Below are 21,681 nucleotides of genomic sequence, written 5' to 3' on the forward strand. Positions count from 1 at the left end.
TATTTCCTTATGCACCCAAAAAAGGAAGATGCTTTCATGGGGAGAGGGGTTGCTGATACAGAAAACAGCAGAATTGGAAATGCAGAAATATGGAAATACAGAATTGCAAAACATCAGAGGGAGAATGCACATACTAGTACACCAGGTTCTTTGCTCACCTTCATTCATGCAGAATTCACATCAAACATGGAAGGAACATGCGCAAAGAGCAAAGGACAGACTTACCAGTAGGGAGTGAGCCAGTTGCCTCAGGTGGCAGACTGCCCTACACCACCAAAGCTAGCCTGCTGTCTTCAGCTGTGGTAGAGTCTCCCTACCATCCCAGTCCAATCATCAGTGTTTAAGCAAGATTTGTCTGCCAGTCTAGTTGAATTCTACAGGTGGAAAGAGAAGCTGTCATCTTGGCCTGTATTTCAAGAGGCAAAAATTGATAGTGCCAACCAGAGGTGAGTAGTCACTTCCATGTCACTGGGGGCAGTGAATCCATTCCCTGTTTTATTCTGCATTTCAAAAGAGTTCTCCAAGGTACAGAACCAAGTTGTGGGATAGGTCTCAGCAACTTGGATAGTTCTTTCAGAGAGGATTCACCCCCCCCAATGGAATCATCCCCCTGAAATCGAATCATCACCTGATGATGATGCCTGACCTGCCAACAGAGTAGTGGAAGGCCAGGGTAGGAGGCAGAGTAGTTTACAACCACTCTTTCTGCTTCAGACCTTTCAAATGTATAGTTCACAGGTCTAAAGCATTCACACATTTGCATTCAAAGTGCCCTGAGTGGGGGCCAAGAGTGACAGATATAATTTTCCAGTTTATAGCACAACCATGGTCAAACATGTGTGTGTTAAAGTATGTAAACTTTAGTTTTCAACCAACACCACCCTGTGCAGCAATGGAGATGGGTGCAAGATTAGCTGTGCAACTCACTATTTAGCTTGCAGTTGATATTGAGGCTCACCCACATCCTTTCTTTTTTATTCTTCTCTTTCCCTTCTGATTTGTTCTGCCCTTTGACCATTGCCTTTTCATTGCCTATACCATGGTCATGCTCTCCCATGCAGTTGTATTTCTTCCTGTCTTATCTTCTTTCAGGCAAGGGTTCAGGGGCATGGTCTATGGTCCTTCTGTCAACCATACCATGGTGACTGAATTTATCCTGTTGGGATTCACCAGTCATCCGCAGTTGAGGCACATGCTGTTTGGACTCTTCCTGATGATGTATGCAGTGACATTGGTAGGCAATGGATTGATTATAGCTGTGGTGTGGGCTGATCCACTCCTCCACACACCCATGTATCTCTTCCTGGGAAGCCTTTCCTGTTCTGAGACAGCCTACACCTTGGTAGTGATACCAAGAATGCTTTGTGACCTGCTCGAACCCCATCAACCCCTTCCTTTGGCATCATGTGCCACACAAATGTTCTTCTTTGTGGCTTTAGGCGTAAGTGACTGCCTGCTATTGACAGCAATGGCATGGGACCGCTATGTGGCAATCTGTCACCCACTCCACTATGGGATCCTCATGAGTCAACATATCTGCTGGGGCCTTGTGGTAGGCTCCATCTGTGGTGGTTTCGCTGTTTCTTCCTTCCTCACTGGCATGATTTTCTCTTTGCCATTTTGTGCACCTAATCACATCCCACATTTCTTCTGTGACATCCCTCCTGTTCTGAGCCAGGTCTGCCCAGGCTATGGAATTATTGAAAGGACTGTTACAACCTTGGTTACCGTGATACTGGTTGTCCCCTTCTCCTTCATCATGTTGTCCTATGGGTGCATTTTAATGGCTTCTCTGCACATGAACTCAACCCAGGGCTGTCACAAGGCCTTCTCTACCTGTGGAGCTCACTTAACGGTGGTCTTTCTTCACTATGGCAGTGCCATCTTCTCATATACTAGGCTCAAAGGTAGCTATGGTGAAGGCAAGGACCATATCCTTGCAGTGTCTTACACTGTTCTGATTCCCATGCTGAACCCCTTAATTTATACTCTCAGAAACAAAGAAGTCAAAGGAGCACTTAGGAAGATGTTGAACAGGGGTCTCCTTATTCAATGGCTGGGGGAAAACTGACTTCAGATATAACCACAGAAGAAACATAATCTAATATTTGTTGATGTATGCACCATCAAAGATTGAGATGAGATTTCTTCCTTGGAGCAAAAAGGAGATTAGTTGTTGCAAGAGAACTCAAACAAGAGCCATTTTGTGTTTTCAGAGAACTGTCAAACTACTAGATCAGGGGTAGGCAACCCTTTTGAGCCGGGGGCCGGGTTGCTGTCCCTCAAACAACTGGGGGGCCGAAGCCAAAAAATAAATATTTAAATAATTTTTTACAAATTAAATAAATAAATAAACCGGGACAAATGTAGGACAAAATTTTCAAATGGAGGGCACTTTTTAAATAAAAAATGAAGGACACGCGAAAACATTTGCTGATTTTTTAAAAAATGTTAAGATAAATGCATGTTTCTGAGGCTTCTATAGACAATTGTCCCACCATGCCCCTCGTGCGAGATGCCAAAGGCCCCGGTGGCAATTGGCGGCAGGACCAGGCTGGGGCCGGTCCCAAGGCCTTGCCGGGCCGCATCCGGCCCACGGGCCGCAGGTTGCCTACCCCTGTACTAGATGGACTTAAACAGCTACTTCTTATTGCACAATTTAGCAGGCATATTGGGAGATATACAATGTTCATCTGAAGGATTATAGCATCATCACTCTGTAACTACATGAGTATAGATTTATCCCACACAAGCACAAAGTAGCACAAAGTAAGATCTTGAGTAACTGGTTTAATGCTTTTGATGTGCTTAAATTATTTATTTTGTATTGTTTTAAACTGCCATACTACTTTTACCTGTAACCACTCTGGGATTGTCAAAATAGGAGTGGATATAAATATTTTAATAAATGACTATTAAGAATAGAATTAATTTCTATATAAGAAAGTTTGTTGTTGTGTGCCTTTAAGTTGTTTCCATCTTATGGTGACTCTTAGGCAAACCTATCATGAGGGATATTTAGCAAGCATTATTCAGAGAGTGTTTGCCTTTGCCTTTGCTATCCTCTGAGGCTGAGAGTGTGTGATTTGCTCAAAGCCACCCAGTTGGTTTCCATGGTTAACGGGATTTGAACCCTTATTTCCAGAGTTGTAGTCCAACACTTAAACTACTCCATCACAGTGGCTTTATGGTTTCTTTTCTGACTAATGGCATTAAGATAAAGAGGATAAAAGCTCAAACCTTCACTGATTCCATCACTTCTGCATATTTACTGTTAACTGATAACAGTAGGAAAGAGTGCATAATAAGTGAAAAAACACCAGTCTCTATTCTGACAATTTCCTTCCAACCAGCCTAGAGAAAATCCAGTTCACATCCTTATTTCCCAAGCTGGAACATGGGGGTCAGGGCCTCACACATTAAAGATATCAACTTGTCCTTCTCAAAAAGTTTTTCCTTGTGGCCTCAAGTACATGAGCCTGATTGTCCCATAAGAAACAGTGACCACAGCAAGGTGAGAGTTACAGAGGGAGAAGACTTTCCTGTGACCCTGTGTTGAATGAATGTGCAGAACAGTCTGTCCTATACACTCATAAGCCATGACAACCAACTCAAAGTGTGGTATCAAGAGAAAGAATCTTCACACATGCATGAAGAAAACTCTGGTGTTGTGTGTCAGAGCAAGCCAGTTTGAGGAAGGGCTGCAACTCACAGCCCAAATTGATGATGTAATGGCCATAGAAACCAGTAGGCTGCAAGAGAAATGTGACTAGTGTTGCCAGGAAGGCAAGGACCAAAGATGCCACCACTAGGTAAATGCAAAGTCTTCAGCTCATGATCTGCATATAGTATAAGGGCTGGCATACAGCTACCAGGCAGTCATAAGCCACAATGGCTAGGATAACGTTCTCTGCTTAAACGAGCAATAGACCCATATACATCTGGAATGAAATTGTAGGCCGGTAAATGAAACAGTTTATGAATTAGAATAATAGAATCATAGAGTTGGAAGAGACCAGAGATTCAGTGTGAGAAAGAAGAAAGCCATGGACTAAAGATGGAAAGCTTAAATTCCTCCTCAAGGAATTCAGGAAAGAGTTTCATGGAAAAAGTAACATATGTTTCATGTGATAAAGTCATTCTAACATGCCCATGCCTAGAGAGAGAAGATGATGAATCTGATCCCAACTGTTCCCTACTGGTTTGTGAACTAAATTACTCCTCATGTCTTTCTGAACAGATAAAGCCCAAAGGTGATTCAAAGACTGGCCTTTAATTGAGCCCCAAGGAACATTACTGTACATTAGCATTGTAGACTCAATGATTATATTTTTCTTCTTTCTACTGATGTTCAAAAAACAATATGAATGTAGGAGCACTAAAACTCCTGCCTATATACATTGGCATCATGGGTGTATGTGTGTGCGCGCACACCAGACAGGGCGACACTACAGAGGGGTGTTGCATTCAGTGAGGTGGTACATCCAGAGGAACTGACACAGCTACTGTGTGAGTGAGGAAGGGTGCTTTCCCACTCACTCACCCACTCACTCACTCATTGGATCCTAAACGAGTCCTCCAGAAGCCACAGTTCTGTACCCCTCAGTACTGGTGGCTGCTAGGGTGGCAGTGCCTTCAGGATCCACGGCCAGGGTCCAGCATCCATGTCAGATCTTGAAGGCCTTTCCAGGGTGGGGGCAGCTGCATTCAGGATCAGACATGGCTGCTCAGAGAGCAGACACATCAGACCCTGAATTGGTGTCCTGGTGGCTTCAGAGCACCCCTTCCTTAGCAGTGGTCTGGATGGTTGAGCGATTGGCTGGGGTGGGGGTGGGGTGGACAAGTCATTTCTTCCCCTCTCCACACTGACTGTAGTGTCTTCAGTGCAGTTCCACAATGTTGGAATATTGGAATGTTCAATATCCTTAATGTATTGTCACTACATTGATGGATCTGTAAGTGCAGTGTCACTGCATTTTGACATCGTTGGTGCAGTTCCAGTGCATTGTAGTATCAGCAATTGCATTAAGGGCTCAGTAGTGGAGTGTACTGCTGTCCTTAGTACAGTGCCACTGTGTTGTGGCATCCGCAATGCAGTACCACTTAGTGCAATGCCACTGTTTTGTGATGCCTGTAGTGCAATGGTATTGCATTGTGGGGTCAGTAGTGCAGTACCATTGCATTGTTGTGCTTAGTACGATGCCACACTGTTGTGGTGCCACTGTGTTGGGCTGTCCTTACTGCAGTGCCAATGCATTGTGTGGTCTGCAGTGCAGTGTCACTGCATTGTGGGGTTTGCAGTGCAGTGTCACTGCATTATGGGGTTTGCAGTGTTGTAGTACTCTGTTGTAGTGTCCTTAGTGCAGGGCCACTGCATTGTGCTGTCTTTAGCACAGTGCAATGAGTTATGCTGTCTGTAGTACACTACCGCTTCTTTGGGGTTTCCATAGTTTCACATAAAGGGTGATTTCTTGGATTGTAAATAAAAAATTAAAGGGGTCAAGAAGCCAAAAAAAAAAAAAAATGTTTTCCAAGCTGCAGCGAAAGATCATGACATCCCTAATACACTTCCCTAGCATGCAGATCATACTACATGCAGATCATGAGCTGAAGACTTTGCATTTACCTAGTTGTGACATCTGTGGTCCTTGCCTTCCTGGCAACATTAGTCACATTTCTCTTGCAGCCTATTGACTTCTATGGCCATTACATCATCAACCATTTGGGTGGTGAGTTGCAGCCCTTCTTCAACCTGGCTTGCTCTGACACACAACACCAGAGTTTGCTTCATGCATCTGTCAAGTCTCTTTCTCTTGATACCACCCTTTGAGTTGGTTTTCATGGCGTATGGGTTATAGGACACCAGGAATCTCCCTGATAAAATGTAATGAGAGGGCAACCCCACTCAGGGATAGCCCATCATCAAAAAGAAGGATCACCATTTCCTAAAAAAATGGAGGGACTTCCCTGCTAGGAACATCAGCTGCCAGTGGCCCTAATTTTTAACTCCTTCCCCGCCCACAGAATGGTGCTCTTTGTGTAGATCATTCCACCCAATACTGATATGAACCATGGTGATCAGTATTTTGAGATCTGTGTGATGTTGAATAGTCTTCGCCAAAAATCTGCTATATGGTTTTTGTGTGTGTATGTACAGGTGACCCTCCATATCCACTGATTTTGCATCCATGGATTCAGCCAAGCACAATATATATATATATATATATATATATATATATATATATCCAAAAAGCAAACCTTGATTTTGCTCTATGTCTAAGGGATGCCATTTTACTATGCTATTGATCTAGTGGGAATAGCATCCATACATTTTGGTATCCATAGGGAGTCCTAGAACCAAACTCCAGAGGATACCAGGGCCCACTGTACAACACTCTCATTCTGCTCAACATTTGAAAACTCATAGGTAAACAAATGGGGGCTGTTCTGACTGTGGTGTCTGTTTTGCTTTCTTTTATTTTTAATATATGTCTTCAAACTTATTAATCCCTGCGAGTGTTCAAGACCAGAAAGAATACACATTCAGATAAATGAACTCAACTGTTTCTGATTTTGTGATTTTTGTCCTCCCCCTCCTGCTATTCTTTGTAACCATCAACAGACCTGTGTTAACCTATTCTGGCAGAACTCTCATAGTATTTCTACCCGTGCTCGGTAATCACTCAGGTTAAATGTTTTAGTGGAACTCCATAATATCTTTCTGAATCTATAGAGTTTTCATCTATGTGCTTTCATTAGGGATTCTATGTTTATCCATTTCCAAATATTCATTGATCCCAATATTCAGAGATTTTCTTTACAAGCACATGAATACTTGGTCCCCCAAAGAATAGCTCCTGGCATTGCCAGGAGCACATAGATCTCAGTTCCCAATAGCACACATTTCTATGTGGAGGCAAAGATCTCCATTGGAGGCTAGCAGTTGTTGTTGTTGTTGTGTGCCTTTAAACCACTTCTGATTTATGGAGACCCTAACACAAACCCACCATGGGGTATTCTTGGTAGGTTTCTTCAGCTAGGGTTTGCCATTGCCATCGTTTGACACTGAGAGAGTGTGAATTGCCTAAGGACACCCAGTGGGTTTACATGGCAGAACTGGGATTCAAATCCTGGTCTCCAGAGTCCTAGTCTAATGCTCAGAAATGATAATAACAATATTGACTTAACTTCTCTCCATACATTGATTATATTGGGCATACACTGGTATAATATTAATAAGAAAAAAGAGTGAAGTGTCATTATTAGGGGGTGGAGAAATATCTCTTAATTCCCCCCCCCCTTATGAAATTTGTCATTTCTCTTTCTGTAAATTCTGATTTGAAAAATACATTGCAATGAAATGCTCACCCATTGCAGTCAAGATTACAACTTTGAGCCTTGAGTTGTTGGGGAGAAAACCCGGGGCAATTTTGTAACTTTTTGGAGGGCGTAGGACTACATTGCTACCCCTGGACAATTTACTGAGGCAGAACCATTCCAAAGGTTTCTCTCACTGCTGCAGTTGTCCCCCAGAATTTAGCAAAATCTAGTTATGACCCTTCCAGCTAAGGCTGTAAAATTGTAAAACTAAGGGCAGCTTAAATTGACAGATTCATTCTTCCCTACAGGATTGCCAAATAAGTGTCTCCTGGGTTTGATGGCAGGACAAGTGGCATCACCAGGGTTGGTGGCACTCATTGGAGTAAAACATGGTGTCATCCTCATGGACCTCCTTCTGTACCAGACCTTACAGAAACCTGAATAATTTTTATGTATAAAGTTACTCATAAATTGTAACTTCCATATATAACTGAATGGAAAGGCAATAGTAGTGACATAAACAACTAGCAAAATTAAAATTACACCTTTAAATCACTTTACATTTAAATTACAATACCATATGTTCAGCCAAAGGAATTTATATTTACATAAATTTACATGGGCCCTACTAAAGGTATATTGCCCACCGTTGACTTTGCGTTTTGTGCTGTTCTCACAGAAGAATGCAAGAACTCTTGGGGAGGGGGATTTGTCCAATGTTGACAGTGAGGCTGACCCATAACTCACACAAACATAGTGAGCAAATGCACTAGGTATTATTCTAAACTTCCAATAATTTTTTGTATTGTTTCAAAAAATTGAGACGCCGGAACAAATGAAATACGTGTACACACCATGGAAAGCAAAGTTTCTCTTGAACCACAGTACCATCCAATCTTGGAAGCTTAGCAGGGTCAGTTCTGGTTAGTACTTGGATGGAAGATTGCAAAAGAATACCAGGTGCTGTAGGTGATCTTTCAGAGGAAAGAACTGGCAGGTAATCTTGGCCTGTTCTTGGACAATAAATAGGCTGGAAAGGAAAGTTCCTTCTGAGTGTGTGCATGTGTGTGTTTGTGCGAATGAAGATTGTTCTCTTTTAACGTAAATACACAAAGAGCATTTTCAAACTACACAATTGTACTTTTGGTCCTACTTTAAGTGCCATGGCTTCCATCATCCCAAAGAATGCTGAAGTTTGTCATTTGCTGAATCAATAGGGGAGCACTTTGGCTCAGAAGTTTAAATTATTGTTTGCCTTCAAGTCACCACTGATCTATGGAAGACAGACCTCAAAGCTGCCTTTGTGCAGATACTGCAAACTCAGGGCAGCCTCCTTGACTGAGTCTATCCCCCTGTAACATAGGAATCATTTCAAACTCTGGTCTCCAGAGTAATAGTCCAATGTTTAAATGCCATCCCCCCCCCTCTTTTACTTTGAGAAACAGCTTGCATTGAACATAGACTGCACTGTCAGTTTCTAGTGCTATCTTTTTCTGTTGTTTTAATAAAGAAATAGTTGCTCTTGCTATAAAACCAACTTGCCTCCAACCTGATTTCTTCCCTTCTACCTCATTCTCACTTGCAGTCACTAGTTAATTGTTCATTTTTTAAAACCTTCAGCCTGTAAAGTCCTGCAGAGTTAGTGCCTGGAGGAGTCCCCCCCCCTAAAGCTAGTAAACCCAGTGCAATCTTTAGGGACCGCCTTCAATGGATGCTTGTAAGAGGGCTGGTTAGGCATCTATGACATTTATATGGAATGAAGCATTCATTGAATGGCAGCTCATGAATATTTCACTGGGAAGTGATCAGTGCTTCTAGGGAAAATATATATTTTATAGACTTCAAATGATTATGGGGCAAGGGATTTTCACTCAAATATTCATTAGATACATTTCAAAACTGGTGATGGAGCAACAACAAAGCACTACTGAATGACAAAGTTATATAATAGCCCATGTGTAAAAAATGTGAGTCTAGATATATTGAATTGACATCAGCCTGATATTGCAAGAATGCAAATAAATGAAATGAAGCAAATGAACAGGCTCAACTTGCTTCTCATCTCACCAGTTTCATTAGAGAACAATGGGGGCAATGGTGACAGAGGTTTGCCTCAGTGAAACTTACCAAGTTTTCTTATCACATTTGTACTTCTGGAAAAGAGCTCAAACAGGTTTTTAAAAGCCTTCCCTAGATGTTTGCAATTTAATGGAGAAAGAAAAAGATGCATGGAAGAAAGATTTTAAAATGTGCTTTTAATAAAGTGCCTCTGCTCCTAGGTAAGATAAAGAATACAGTGGAGGCAAGTGATCCAATTTGCCAGAAACAGTCTTGAATAATCATCTGGTATCCCACTTTTTCAGCTGCCTTTAAAATGTCCCAGTTTCTCTCTCCTCCTCCCACTTTCCTCCTTTGGCCAGGATTATTTCCAATGCTGCAGACTGATTTCAAAGTGTCAAAGTCGTTTACACTCCATTAATTCAGCAGGGGGGAGAAGAGAAGATGGGACAGAATCATGCCCTTCCCGGTGGGCTCAGGCAAAATCAAACTTCTGCAACCTCTCCTAGCTTATCTGTCCTTCCTCATTAATAACGTTTGCCATTTTCACCACATTCTGGTGTTGCTTGACTACATGTGGCCCAGTTTTTATTTGTGAAGTTCTGGAGCTTATGGCAGCACCGTAAAATGTAACAATAAAGCTACCTTGTGCGTGTTGTGTGACTTCATGTTGTTTCTGACATACGGCAATCCTAAAGTGAACTATCATGGGGTTTTCTTGATAAGATTTGTTCAGAGGAGGTTTGTCATTGCCTTCTACTAAGGCTGAGATCATGAGACGTGTCTAAGATCACCCAGTGGGTTTCATGGCTGAGCAGGAATCAAACCCTGGGAGATTATCAGACGGAGGATGAAACTTCCTTGTTCTGTCCTTTTCCCTTTCTCATAATGTGAGTGCGAGACGATTTTCATACGATGTCATGCTTATCCAGATATTATCCCATCCAGAAAGCGTGATTGACCATGATCACTTTTAAACCATGCTGTACAGGTCCCGTCATTGAAGTGGAATTGCCCCGCATTTTGCATTAACAAGAGTTCACATTAAAGCAATGCCACTTCAATGATGGGACAATAGTGCTGCAATCGGAAAGCCTTTCACGGGATCGCAGTCAAAGATGGGAAAAGGAAGGGAGAATGATCCTGTCCTTATCCTGTCCCTGTGTGATATCCTGAGTGGCAGTCCAATGCTCCAACCACTACACCACACTGGCTCTACTGCATACCAATTAATAATTAAAAAATACATTCTAGTGGTAGGAGTGAGGCCAAACACCACTTCAAATGGAATGTGCAACACAACAGCATCTGAAATACTTCTGCAATACGAATACAGGCCACACTCCAGTTAGCAGTGGTTGTTTATGAGTACATTTCCTGGGAAATATTTTGTATTTTCTGAAGTATAAAATGCATATCAGCCACAAGAGTGTTAGGTTTAAAGAAGCTAGCTGAAATCTACATATTACTGCCAGCTTGGTTCTTGTGTTACATTGTAGCTTGTGAGTTGTGTCCTTCCATGACTATCATTTCTCCTGTTGATATGTCCTACCATTGTTTCTAATACTTCTTGAAGTCTGAAGAGACCTCATGGGATGCACAACATTGGGCTCAATTCCCTAAACGACAGTCATTTCTTTAAATATTAGCACATATACTATACAGTCCTACATGTTGCCCATTGCCATGGTTATGATTCTCATCTCATTCAGTGACCCAGGCAATAGATACCTGTGCAGAACAAAAGATATTGGCTTAACCACACCATATCCAGGTACATAGAAACTTTGCCATTTTCCAGGCATTTTTTTAAAAAGTGTCCTCTGTGGCACTTCCACATCATAGGCTGTCCACCAGTGACCTATACATCAAGGCAGCTAGATTTCAGATGAACAAGGGGGGAGAAACTTGATGTCTAGATGACATTTATTCTGATATTGTGGATGGTACTGTTTTGGCTACATAATGATCAGCACTCACCTCTGAAGTATGGGATGTGATGCTAGATATTTCTCAGTCTAGACATATGCTAGTTGACCTACTCAGAATACTGCTTCAAAGAACCCAAACCTCAACAGTAAAGTCACCTTGGGCTGCTGTCACACTGCAGAATTAATGCAGTTTGACATCACTTTAACTGCCATGGCTCCAGCCTATGGAATCCTGAGGTTTGTAGTTTGTTGTGGTACCAGAGCTCTCTGACCAACAAGGATAAATATCTCACAAAACTACAATTCCCAGGATTCCAAAGCATTGAGACATGGCAGTTAAAGCAGAGTCAGTAATTCTGCAGCAAAGATGCAGCCTTGGTGTTGATATCTTTTCTAAACAACAACAACACACTCAACAGATGAGGAACTGGCCTCTGAATACAACAGCTCCTTGAGGTAATGTTCTGCATTTTTTTAATCTAGCAAGATGTGTGCAAAATCTTGAGTTCGAGCAGATTCTGAAACTGAAAACAAACAAAAAGTGTGAATCTGTGCAAAATTTTGAGTTCCTATTGATTCTGTAACTGAAAACAAACTGTCTTGAACTTCCAGAGTGTCATAACAAATGTAGTCATTCCAAACTGAAGAATTAATCCAGTGTGCAGCATGCACAGACACTTCAATTTACTGACGAATGTGAAACACCAGGTTAATCTACATCATGTTGAGCCAACAATTATGTCTTAATATGAAGATCTGTCCCTCATATTGAGGGATGAGGTTGTAGTATCTGAGGTACATCTTGTACTGAGGTATGTGCTGAGATTCAAATGAGGTGGTGTATTTGACAGGATAACACCTAAATGAGGTGTACAATGAAATTAAATTAGGTTGGATTTGGCAATAACATTCAAATAAGGTTGAATTTAACATGCTGTTTAATTTTGGTAAACATAAAAGCAGCCTCTCCCATATTTGCAAAGCCTCTGGGCGTAGTAGTCTTGAGATCTTTTGCCCTTCTAGCTAGATTCCAGTATTTTTTCACTTATATAAAATGTGTGTGGATGGATCTATATAGAAGGCATAGGTCCAAAACACAGCAGAAATAATCCAGTTTGACACCCTTTTATAACTGCCCTGGCTCAGTGCTATGGAATCCTGGGAACTGTAGTTTATTGTAGCATCAGAGCTCTCCGATAGAGAAGGCTAAATGTCTCATAAAACTATAGTTTTCAGAATTCCTTAGCATTGAGCCAGGGCAATTAAAGCAGCCTCAGACTGGATTATTTCTGTGTTGTGTTTTAGACCATAGAAGCAATTCCCAGGAATTATGTTGAATTAATATTCTGAGTTGGAAGCCAGGATGATTAAATTTGGGCTGTTGTATTCGGACAAACAGTAAACTGCGTTTTGTGCACTCATGCTGGCCACATGACCACAGAGTTGACTTTGGACAATGCTGGCTCTTTGGCTTAATACACAACATGATAACCTTGTCAAAGGGGAATAGCTTTACCTTACTTCAGACGCATCATGAGAAAGCAGGACACAATGGAAAAGACAATCATGCTAGGAAAGATGGAGGGCAGTAGAAATAAAGGAAGGCTGCATACCAGATGAATAGATGCAATAAAGGATGCCACAGTCCTGAACCTGCAGGACCTGGGCAGAGCAAAGCAGTTGAGGACAGGGAGTCATAGGAATGTCTCATTCATAGGGATGCTATTAGTCAAAGTCAACTCAAAGACAGTTCACAACAAAAGCAATCAAATTATATTTTTGAATACTCTGAAGTCTTTATTTGAGAAGACATGGGGCGAAACAGATGGGCAGGAAGAAGCAGCCAGAAGCTAGAAGGGCCTGATTTCTCCAGGGCCATGGCGACCACATGCTGTGGCTCTGAGGGTGCCCACTTCTGCTGCCCCAAATGGACAGATCAGCTTCTTTTTGGGCCACCTTAGGCATCCCTCGGTACAGCTTCCATGTGAGTTGGGAGTGTGCGTCATAAATCACCACACCCCCCAAGCCATGCGGAAGATGGCTTTCTAAGCCCTTCTGTTTTGGGCCTCTATCTCATGGAATATTATAATTCAAAGAGCTCATCTTCACAAGGGTCATCTAGTCCAACAACTTGCCATGCAGGAATACACAACTAAAGCATTCTTGAAATATGCCCATCCAACCTCTTTTTGTAAACCTCCAAAGATGTCGAGTCCACCTCTCTCCGAGGCAATCTATCCAACTGTTGAACAGTCCTTGCAGCAAAGGGTTCCTTCCTAATGATTCCTCTCTGTCTCTCTTTTTAATTTGAACCTGTTGGTTTGTGTTCTTGTCTCTAGAGCAGGAGAAGCTTTTACCATTTTCTGCAGTTGAAGAGATTTATCAGTTAATAATGTTGGCATAAAATAAGAAAAAAATATTAAAAAGGAGGCTACTCATTATTATATCTGGGTTCTCAAGGTAAAAAACTCCCCCTCCCTCTCCTGGTATGTCCTGCCCATCCCTTAGAACCTATCAGAGAATATTAGGTTATGAGATCTGAAATAAACCTTTTGGTTTGGATGTGAGTAATGTATGGCTAAAAGACTACAAATGTAGGGGTGTGTTCTGTAATTTAGCCTTCATATTGACTGAATTTCCTTCTCATATAATGAACTTATTTAAACACCAACTGTAGGATTTTTTTTTTTTAAAAAAGCCCATCTGCTTCATATTTATACATGGGTACTTATACTTGTATATAAAGTACAAATTTTTCCCGAGCCCATATGCTACCAAGGGTTATCAAAATAACAAATTAATCCATAACTGGGGGATAGGGAGGTAGATATATCCATACATGTGTGCACTGTTGACCTTCAAAATTCAGTAGAGTTACAGGACAGCATATTTTGAAGACTGATCATTGATTTGTGCCAATCAAAAGCAAATCATTTTTAAGGTTACAGTCATATACCCACAGCTTACAGTCAGCCTCACTGAACCAAATACTACTAATTTATGTACAGATTTAATCACCCAGTGGCTCAGATTATAATCTTGTGAATCATTCTCATAATCTACCTTGTCAACCTGACTGGGAATGGCTTTATGGTTCTTCTGATCACTACAGAAACCCATTTGCACACTCCTATGTACTTTTCCTTGGCAACCTATCATTTCTTGACATTTGTTGAAGCAGTAGCAGTGTCCCACAGGCCTTGGTCACCGGCATCACTAAGAGAACCACCATTTCCTTCATTGGCTGCATGGCTCAAATACACATTAGCCTATACTTTCGGACCACAGAATGTCTTCTCCTGGTTGTTATGGCATATGACCACTTTATGGCCATATGTAGTTCCTTGCATTACACATTGATCATGAACTGGAGACTCTGGAGATTATTGCACAGGAAAACAGATATGGGTTACATGCGGTTTGTATCCACCTCTGACGGAGCATACCACACTTTCCGTTGCCTGAGCAGTAGACAGCCCATCTGTAATTCAGGCTTCTCCAGCACCTTTTCAAAAATGGAATTTTCCTGTTCTTGAAAAGGTGCTGGGCAAGCCTGAGTTGCATATGGGATGGCGACTGCCTGGGCATGGGGCAGGGCAGTAAGATCTGTTGGGGATGGATACAAACTGCATGTAATCATGCCTCTTTTCCCGTGTGATAATCTCTTTTGTGTCCTACTGACAGCTGGCACATGGGGCAGTGGCCTGATCCTGACCCTCATCCCTACAATGATAGGCCCTAAATAGGTCTGTGCTTCCAATGTCATTAGTCACTTTACATGTGAGGCTCTAAAAGTTGGCAAGCTCAACTGTGTCAACACTCACCTCAGTGACATTGTTTCCTTTATCAATACTGCAACTGTTCTTGTCCATTTTGTTTTCATCTTGATGACATACTTGTGCATTGGTTTGATGATGTGGCAGATCCATTCTATCCAGTGTTAACCTCCTTAAACCTCTCCTCTTTTGATATCAGAAATGCAGGTTAATTCGCCCTTCTATGACCCTACTGTGAATGGCTTTATAGGGATTCCTTCATTGCACATAAGCTAACAATTGGAGTCGCCTGGTCCCTGTTTTTCCAGACATCCTTGAGGAGGTGTGAAATTGCCACAATGGGATGATGCCAAGGAGGTAATGCCCTTTAATCCACCTGACACTGGGAAATGCACTTTCATCACCCATATTCACACCCCAATGTTACCACCTGCAAAAAACAACTTCGAAGTGATTCAAATCCATTTCAAAGGAAGCACCCTATTTGGCTTTTTCTATACCCTGAATTATGCCCCAGGGCTAAAATTCCCTACATATACTGTTGCTTTTCTTTGTTTCCTCAACTTAGACCAGTATCAGGTGTCCATGCTGCCAGTTTGCTTGGTTAACCCCTCTCTCGCTTGCCAACCTCTGTTTGCCTCAGGAGTGAATTCCTTTTATCTCTAGACCTGTAACAAGCAGAGCAACTATCCAATTCAGGTGTAGTATTTCCATCCGTTTGGCCTGCTCTGTTCCAATGTAACACCTTTAAATTTCCTAGTCCTTGTGAGTGTGCGTGATTGTATGTATTGGATGATTGTTGAATTCCCTTTTTTTACAATAAACTACTTACCTCTGGAATTCCTTGTGTCTCTGGACTTGGTATATATCCCATGGCTAAGTAACCCAGCCACTACCATTGAGCTACTTCATAATTCCCAAACATACATTGGCATTTGAGTGTTCCTTTTTGGGACAGGTATATATCCAGGGTTACACCAGGGTTACAGAAAGGCCTTTGCAACTTGTAGCTCTCACTTGACAGTAGTTGGCATCTTCTGTGATTCAACCATGTTTATATACCTTCAAACAAAATCTAAAAATGCCATAGACAAGGACAAAATTATTTCTGTTTTTTATGGTGCAATGGCGCCAATGCTCAATCCTCTCATATACAGCCTGAGGAACAAGGATGTGAAAAATGCCCTGAAGAAACTTCTTGGAAGGAAGATAAGTAAAGAATCAGCTCCTGGAAATTTTTTAATAGATTTGTTCATGCTTGCTGGCTCATTACCAACTCTGTAGCTTATCCTAACTATCAGATGGTGGGGAATAACAACTAGAGAGGGATATTTCTCTAATGTTCTGCTTGTGTGCTTAGATGTCACCTGGCTGGCAACTGTGAAAAATGAACTAAATATACCTCTGGTTTGATCTGGCAGTGCTCTTCCTATGTCCTTTCTTGATTTCATACCATATTATTATCTTTAGCTCTTCCTCCACTACTGAAATCTTTTCTTCAGTTCACCCTTCATTTATTAATATTGTCAGTTCAACAAGATATGGAAGACTGCACATTGATTAGCCTGAATATGTAGTGCTTATTTTTTAAATGAGGTTGTTTATGATGTGATAAACCATGTCATATCACTATGGTACAGATTACCCACATGTAGTATATGTTTTCTATTTTGATCTTCTCTTGCTTTCATTTCTTATTGCTCCCTTTAAAAATAAATATTGTTTCACCAATCCTGTGTAATGCTTTAGAATAGAGGTCAGATTGTAGAAAAGAAGTTAGGCAGAAAGGAGTGGACAATATTTGGTTTTGGACCAGAATAGATATTTTAATTGATAATCATAATTGATCAGACCAGTTTTGGCAGATTACTAAATTCATTAGTTAGATCTGAATACATTTTCTTAACAGTAAACCCAATAGCTTTGAAGGAAAAAGCATACAATTTCTTTCAGTTTGGATAATATATGTACATGTCTTAGCAGATGTACTGTTAGAAGAAGTATTATTCCCTGTGAGAAACAGAAGGCAGAATCAGGTACATAAATCTTCTAAGGTTATTATGTTGCCTATGGTTCCCTCCCCCTGCATTTTTATATAAAAAACAAAAAATAATATAGACAGAAAAATCAATCAAATCTAAAAACATCTCAACAATAACTATTTTTGTTGTGTGCCTTCCACTAGTTTCCATTGTGTGCCTTCAAGTATGGTGACCCTAAGGCAACCCTATCACAGGGTTTTCTTGCCAAGATTTGTTCAGAGGGAGATTTTGCCTTGGCCTTCCTCAAAGGCTGAGGGAGTGTGAATAGCTCAGGATCATCCATTGGGTTTCCATGGCTGAGTGGGGATTCAAACCCTGGCCTCCAGAATCCTAATCCAACATTGAAAGCACTACACCACACTGGCTCCCAGAATAACTATTACAAAAATGCAAATATATATACATCTATTGCATCAGTCAACAGGTTAAAAAATTAAGAGTGGATATTATCTTTTATATGGGCTGGTTTTGTCCTTTAATTACTATGTAATATAGATGTACCTTCCTGATTCTGTTTCTTAAGGATCATATGGCTAATAAAAGACAACCAATCAGTATCTAAGGTTATCATCAGTTTCTTTGTTTTTTATTTGTCTTGAAACATATTTTTTTCACTTTGATGTCCAGTTCATGTTACTTTCCCCCTTTTAATTAACTCATCAATTGATAAAATGTCAGACCCTCAGACATTCTGTTTATCACTTTGGGTAGAACCTGCTGATTTCTAAAATTATAACACTTGGAGGAACATGATAAGTATTTCCCCCCTAACAACACTAAACCAACCCCACCATCAAAAGCTTACATGAAATGAGACCTTTCTTCCCATGACCTTCCTCAAAGCTCCCTTAACTTCTTTGTTCCGGAGGCTGTAGATCATGGGGTACAGCATGGGAGTCACATTGGTATAGATCAAGGAAACCACTTTGTCCTGCTCTAGAGAGTAGTTGGCCTTTGGCCGGATGTAGATGAAAATGGCACAGCCATAGTGGAGCACAGCCACAACCAGGTGAGCAGCACAGGTGGAGAAGGCCTTTTGCCTGCCTTGGGAGCATTTGATCTTCAGGATGGAATTGGCAATGAACACATACGAGGTGAGGATCAAGAGGAAAGGAATCAGAAGAGCCATCAAGCATGCAACAAAGACCAAAACCTCATCAGTGTGGGTATCACTACATGCCAGGAACAACACAGGTGGGATGTCACAGAAGAAGTGGTTGATTTCATGGGAATTGCAGAAAGGTAGCCTAAATATCAGTGCAGTGAGTCCCAGTGAGAGAACAAAACCACAGGCAGAGACCACCACCAGAAGCTGGAGGCATAGTGTTCGGCTCATGATCAGGGTATAGCGCAGTGGGTTGCATATGGCTACATATCTGTCATAGGCCATCACAGCCAGCAGGAAACATTCTGTGGTGCCCAAAGCAATGAAGAAATACATTTGCACTGCACATTCAGGCAACGACACCTTGCGACTCTTGGCCAAGAAGTTGGCCAACATCTTGGGCACAATGACCAAAGTGTAGCAGATCTCAATGGAGGAGAGGTTCCGCAGAAAGAAGTACATTGGTGTGTGGAGGGTGGGCTCAACCAAAGTTACCACCACAATAGTCAAGTGTCCCGAAAGTGTGACCAAGTGCATGGCCAGAAATACCCAAAAGAGAAAGATCTCATACTGTGGCAGATTAGAAAAACCAAGCATGATGAAATCATTAGTTGTGTTCCTGTGATTCCAAAAACTGGGCTCCATCAGAATCCTGCAAATGGGAGAGAGCTGTGATAATAAGAGATGTCTTAAAGCTAAGCTTGCTTTTGTCAACACTACCATGCCCAAATATTTAGGAGGAGCACATTGTTTAAACAATAGAAGTTTCTATTACTCAGGACTGTGAACACAAACTAGAATTCCTGCCTAGTGTTCCCTAAGGGGATTAGTATGTCAGGGGCTAGAGCTCTGGATTTAGGGTGATCAGGGAAGGAATCTATGATCAGCATTGCTCTTTGGCCATTCCTGTGACTGGCAACAATAGAAGAATTGGTGATGGCTAATAGCAGGGAAAGGCAAAGTTCATCCCAAATTCCACCACTGAAGGCTGGGATTGGCCGGGGGGGGGGGGGGGGGGCTGGCACTCTTTCCTGTCTTTTTTGGACCTCCTTGTCTGTTCTTATCTTACCCCACCCTCTGCAGTTGAAGTGCAACTAGGTTTTTTTTCCTCATTCAGAAAAAAAAAACACAAAAACAAATCTGTTACATTTTTGTTGGTTAAGCTACTTGGGACAAATATATACCACCTCGTTTGAGCATGTGTTTTCTGATTCTGGTATTTCACTCTTCATTTTGTGGAGCAATGCCCTTGTTATGGCACTATCCAACCCCCCTGTGAAAGTGGGCCATTTTTACACTCTACAATAAAAAATGTAACTCAGTCTGATTCTCACAAGATATGGACGCAACCATAAATGATCATCTTCTTGCTACTCAGTGTAAACTCCAGTGTTAAATATATGAGAAAGATGACATTTCGGGAGAATGGGGAAGGAGTCTCCCAACACAAAGTGTCTCTCCAAATGCACCTGACTGGATTTCTTCCTAACTCATGGTTTATAAATATGGGCAGCTGGATCTAATGCATGTCTATTCCAATATATACCACACTCAGTTCAGCAGGGCTTACTCCCAAATAGGCAAATGTAGGATTGAATGTGTATTAAATCAGGCACCGTTCTCACACTTCCAGATGTGTTGGGCTGAAAACTCCCAGATTAAAAAATATCCACATTCCGCAGATGGCCCACTGCCATGCTGGTTAAAGAATGATGGAATCTGTAGCTCAGCATTACTGGAAAAGACCATATTGAGAAAGTCAGAACTAAGGATTTTTGGTGAGTCAGGGCCAGAAGGGATGCTGTACACTATATTTCAGAGGAAATAACTGGCAAAACTACCTCTGAGTGTTTCTTGCATGAGAAAATCCCCTGAAATTCATGGAATTGCCATAAGCTGGCAGGTGACTTCAAGGTGCACACACACACAAGACTTGTTGCTGTTTTGCCTAACATTCTGTTTGAAGAAGACTTGTGGTAGATTCAAAAAAATTTTGTGATTTTTTAAAAAAATTGTTCCTAATAAAAATATGCTACTGTTGATACATTCTAGTTTATCGCATTGCGTTCCGAGAACGTTATTGGAACCCGATAGGAACGGAACACTTTTAAGTTTACCGCACGTTTCTTTCCCCATCGGGTTCCCATCGCGTTCTACATACCCCTCAAAGCGTTCCAAATGTGTTCCTCGGAGGGAACGGATAAGAATGTGATCCAAGCTTGTTGAAACGTTTTTAAAACGGTCCAAGAAATGTCAGAGCGGTAATCTAATCCGTTCTTACTTCCGTTCCCATGTTCTGCCTTGTTGTGATTGGCTGAAAGGACTTCCCTCCCTGCATTCTGTTTCCCAAGCTCTAGCCTGGCTATGGATGGGGCTTCTCGACTGCAGAGTCCTCCAAAGCCTGGCTGGCACTTGAGAGAGGCTGTCTCCCCAGCTCTAGCCTGGCTATGGATGGGGGTCCTCGATTGCAGAGTCCTCCAAAGCCTGGCTGGAGCTTGAGAGAGGCTGTCCCCCCAGCTCTAGCCTGGCTATGGATGGGGGTCCTCGACTGCAGAGTCCTCCAAAGCCTGGCTGGAGCTTGAGAGAGGCTGTCCCCCCAGCTCTAGCCTGGCTATGGATGGGGGTCCTCGATTGCAGAGTCCTCCAAAGCCTGGCTGGCACTTGAGAGAGGCTGTCCCCCCAGCTCTAGCCTGGCTCTGGACAAGGTTTAAAAATGTAGGACCTTCTTTTTAAAATTTCCTGGCCAGGAATTTTTTTTAAAAGTGCTACATTTTAAAACATTGTCCTACATTTTCCCAGTTTTGAGGTCCCCAGGGATGGCAACCCTATGTTTATGTATATGTATAACATTTATATATATATATGTGTGTGTGTGTGTGTGTGTGTGTCTAAAAGTATACATACAATATATATACAATATACATATTTTAAATATGTAATATATACAAAAAATATATTATATATAATATAAATATATTACACACAATATATATACACACACACACACACACATATATATATATATATATATATATATAATTTTGTATATATAGATTGCGGACTATATGTGTGTATACATGTGTGTGTGTGTGTGTGTGTCTATATGTATCTTGTATATAAAAAGATTAAAGGTCACCCTATTCAGTTCCGGGTGAAAAGGAACAGTAGAGTGATTACATCATCATTACAAGGTCCTCCGAAATAAATACGCATGCGCGAATATTGAAACGTTCTCATACTTATCACGCTTCCTATAAGGACAAATGCGGTAAAATGTGTTCCCGTAACGTTCTCGGAACGCTTTACATTTTCTAATGCGATAATATCTGTTCCCATAACGTTACATCTTGAAACGTTTTGGGAACAGAATAGAAACGTTTCAGGCACTGATGCGATAACCTTCATAGTTATGTGTTTTGTTTTGTTTTTACCTATTTAACAGATCAATA

The 21,681-nt window shown here is 41.5% G+C and overlaps 3 protein-coding genes across 3 annotated transcripts in view; 2 read left to right on the forward strand and 1 right to left on the reverse strand.

Annotated features, from left to right (window-relative positions):
* The first annotated feature begins 1,108 nt into the window (after nt 1-1,108).
* On the forward strand, nt 1,109-2,071 carry LOC121920487 (olfactory receptor 10A7-like). The gene has a single exon (XM_042447627.1). The coding sequence runs from the start codon at nt 1,109-1,111 to the stop codon at nt 2,069-2,071; it is 963 nt and encodes a 320-aa protein (XP_042303561.1).
* Nucleotides 2,072-14,360: 12,289 nt separating this feature from the next.
* Nucleotides 14,361-16,369, forward strand: LOC121920488 (olfactory receptor 13H1-like; the record flags this gene model as incomplete). The annotated part of the gene is given in 4 exon segments (XM_042447629.1): nt 14,361-14,445; nt 14,448-14,731; nt 15,056-15,215; nt 16,044-16,369. Coding segments are annotated over 4 exon segments (855 nt in total), but the record flags the coding sequence as incomplete, so codon positions are not given.
* Nucleotides 16,370-17,920: 1,551 nt separating this feature from the next.
* The window catches only part of LOC121920489 (olfactory receptor 10Q1-like), a 6,071-nt gene continuing 2,310 nt past the window's right edge, over nt 17,921-21,681 (reverse strand). Inside the window, exon 2 of the mRNA XM_042447630.1 lies at nt 17,921-18,851. Coding sequence (XP_042303564.1) covers nt 17,921-18,851 — 931 coding nt within the window. The remainder of the gene's footprint in view (nt 18,852-21,681) is intronic.

Source organism: Sceloporus undulatus, chromosome 2 (assembly GCF_019175285.1).
Source record: "Sceloporus undulatus isolate JIND9_A2432 ecotype Alabama chromosome 2, SceUnd_v1.1, whole genome shotgun sequence".
In the NCBI taxonomy this organism is placed as follows: Eukaryota; Metazoa; Chordata; class Lepidosauria; order Squamata; family Phrynosomatidae; genus Sceloporus; species Sceloporus undulatus.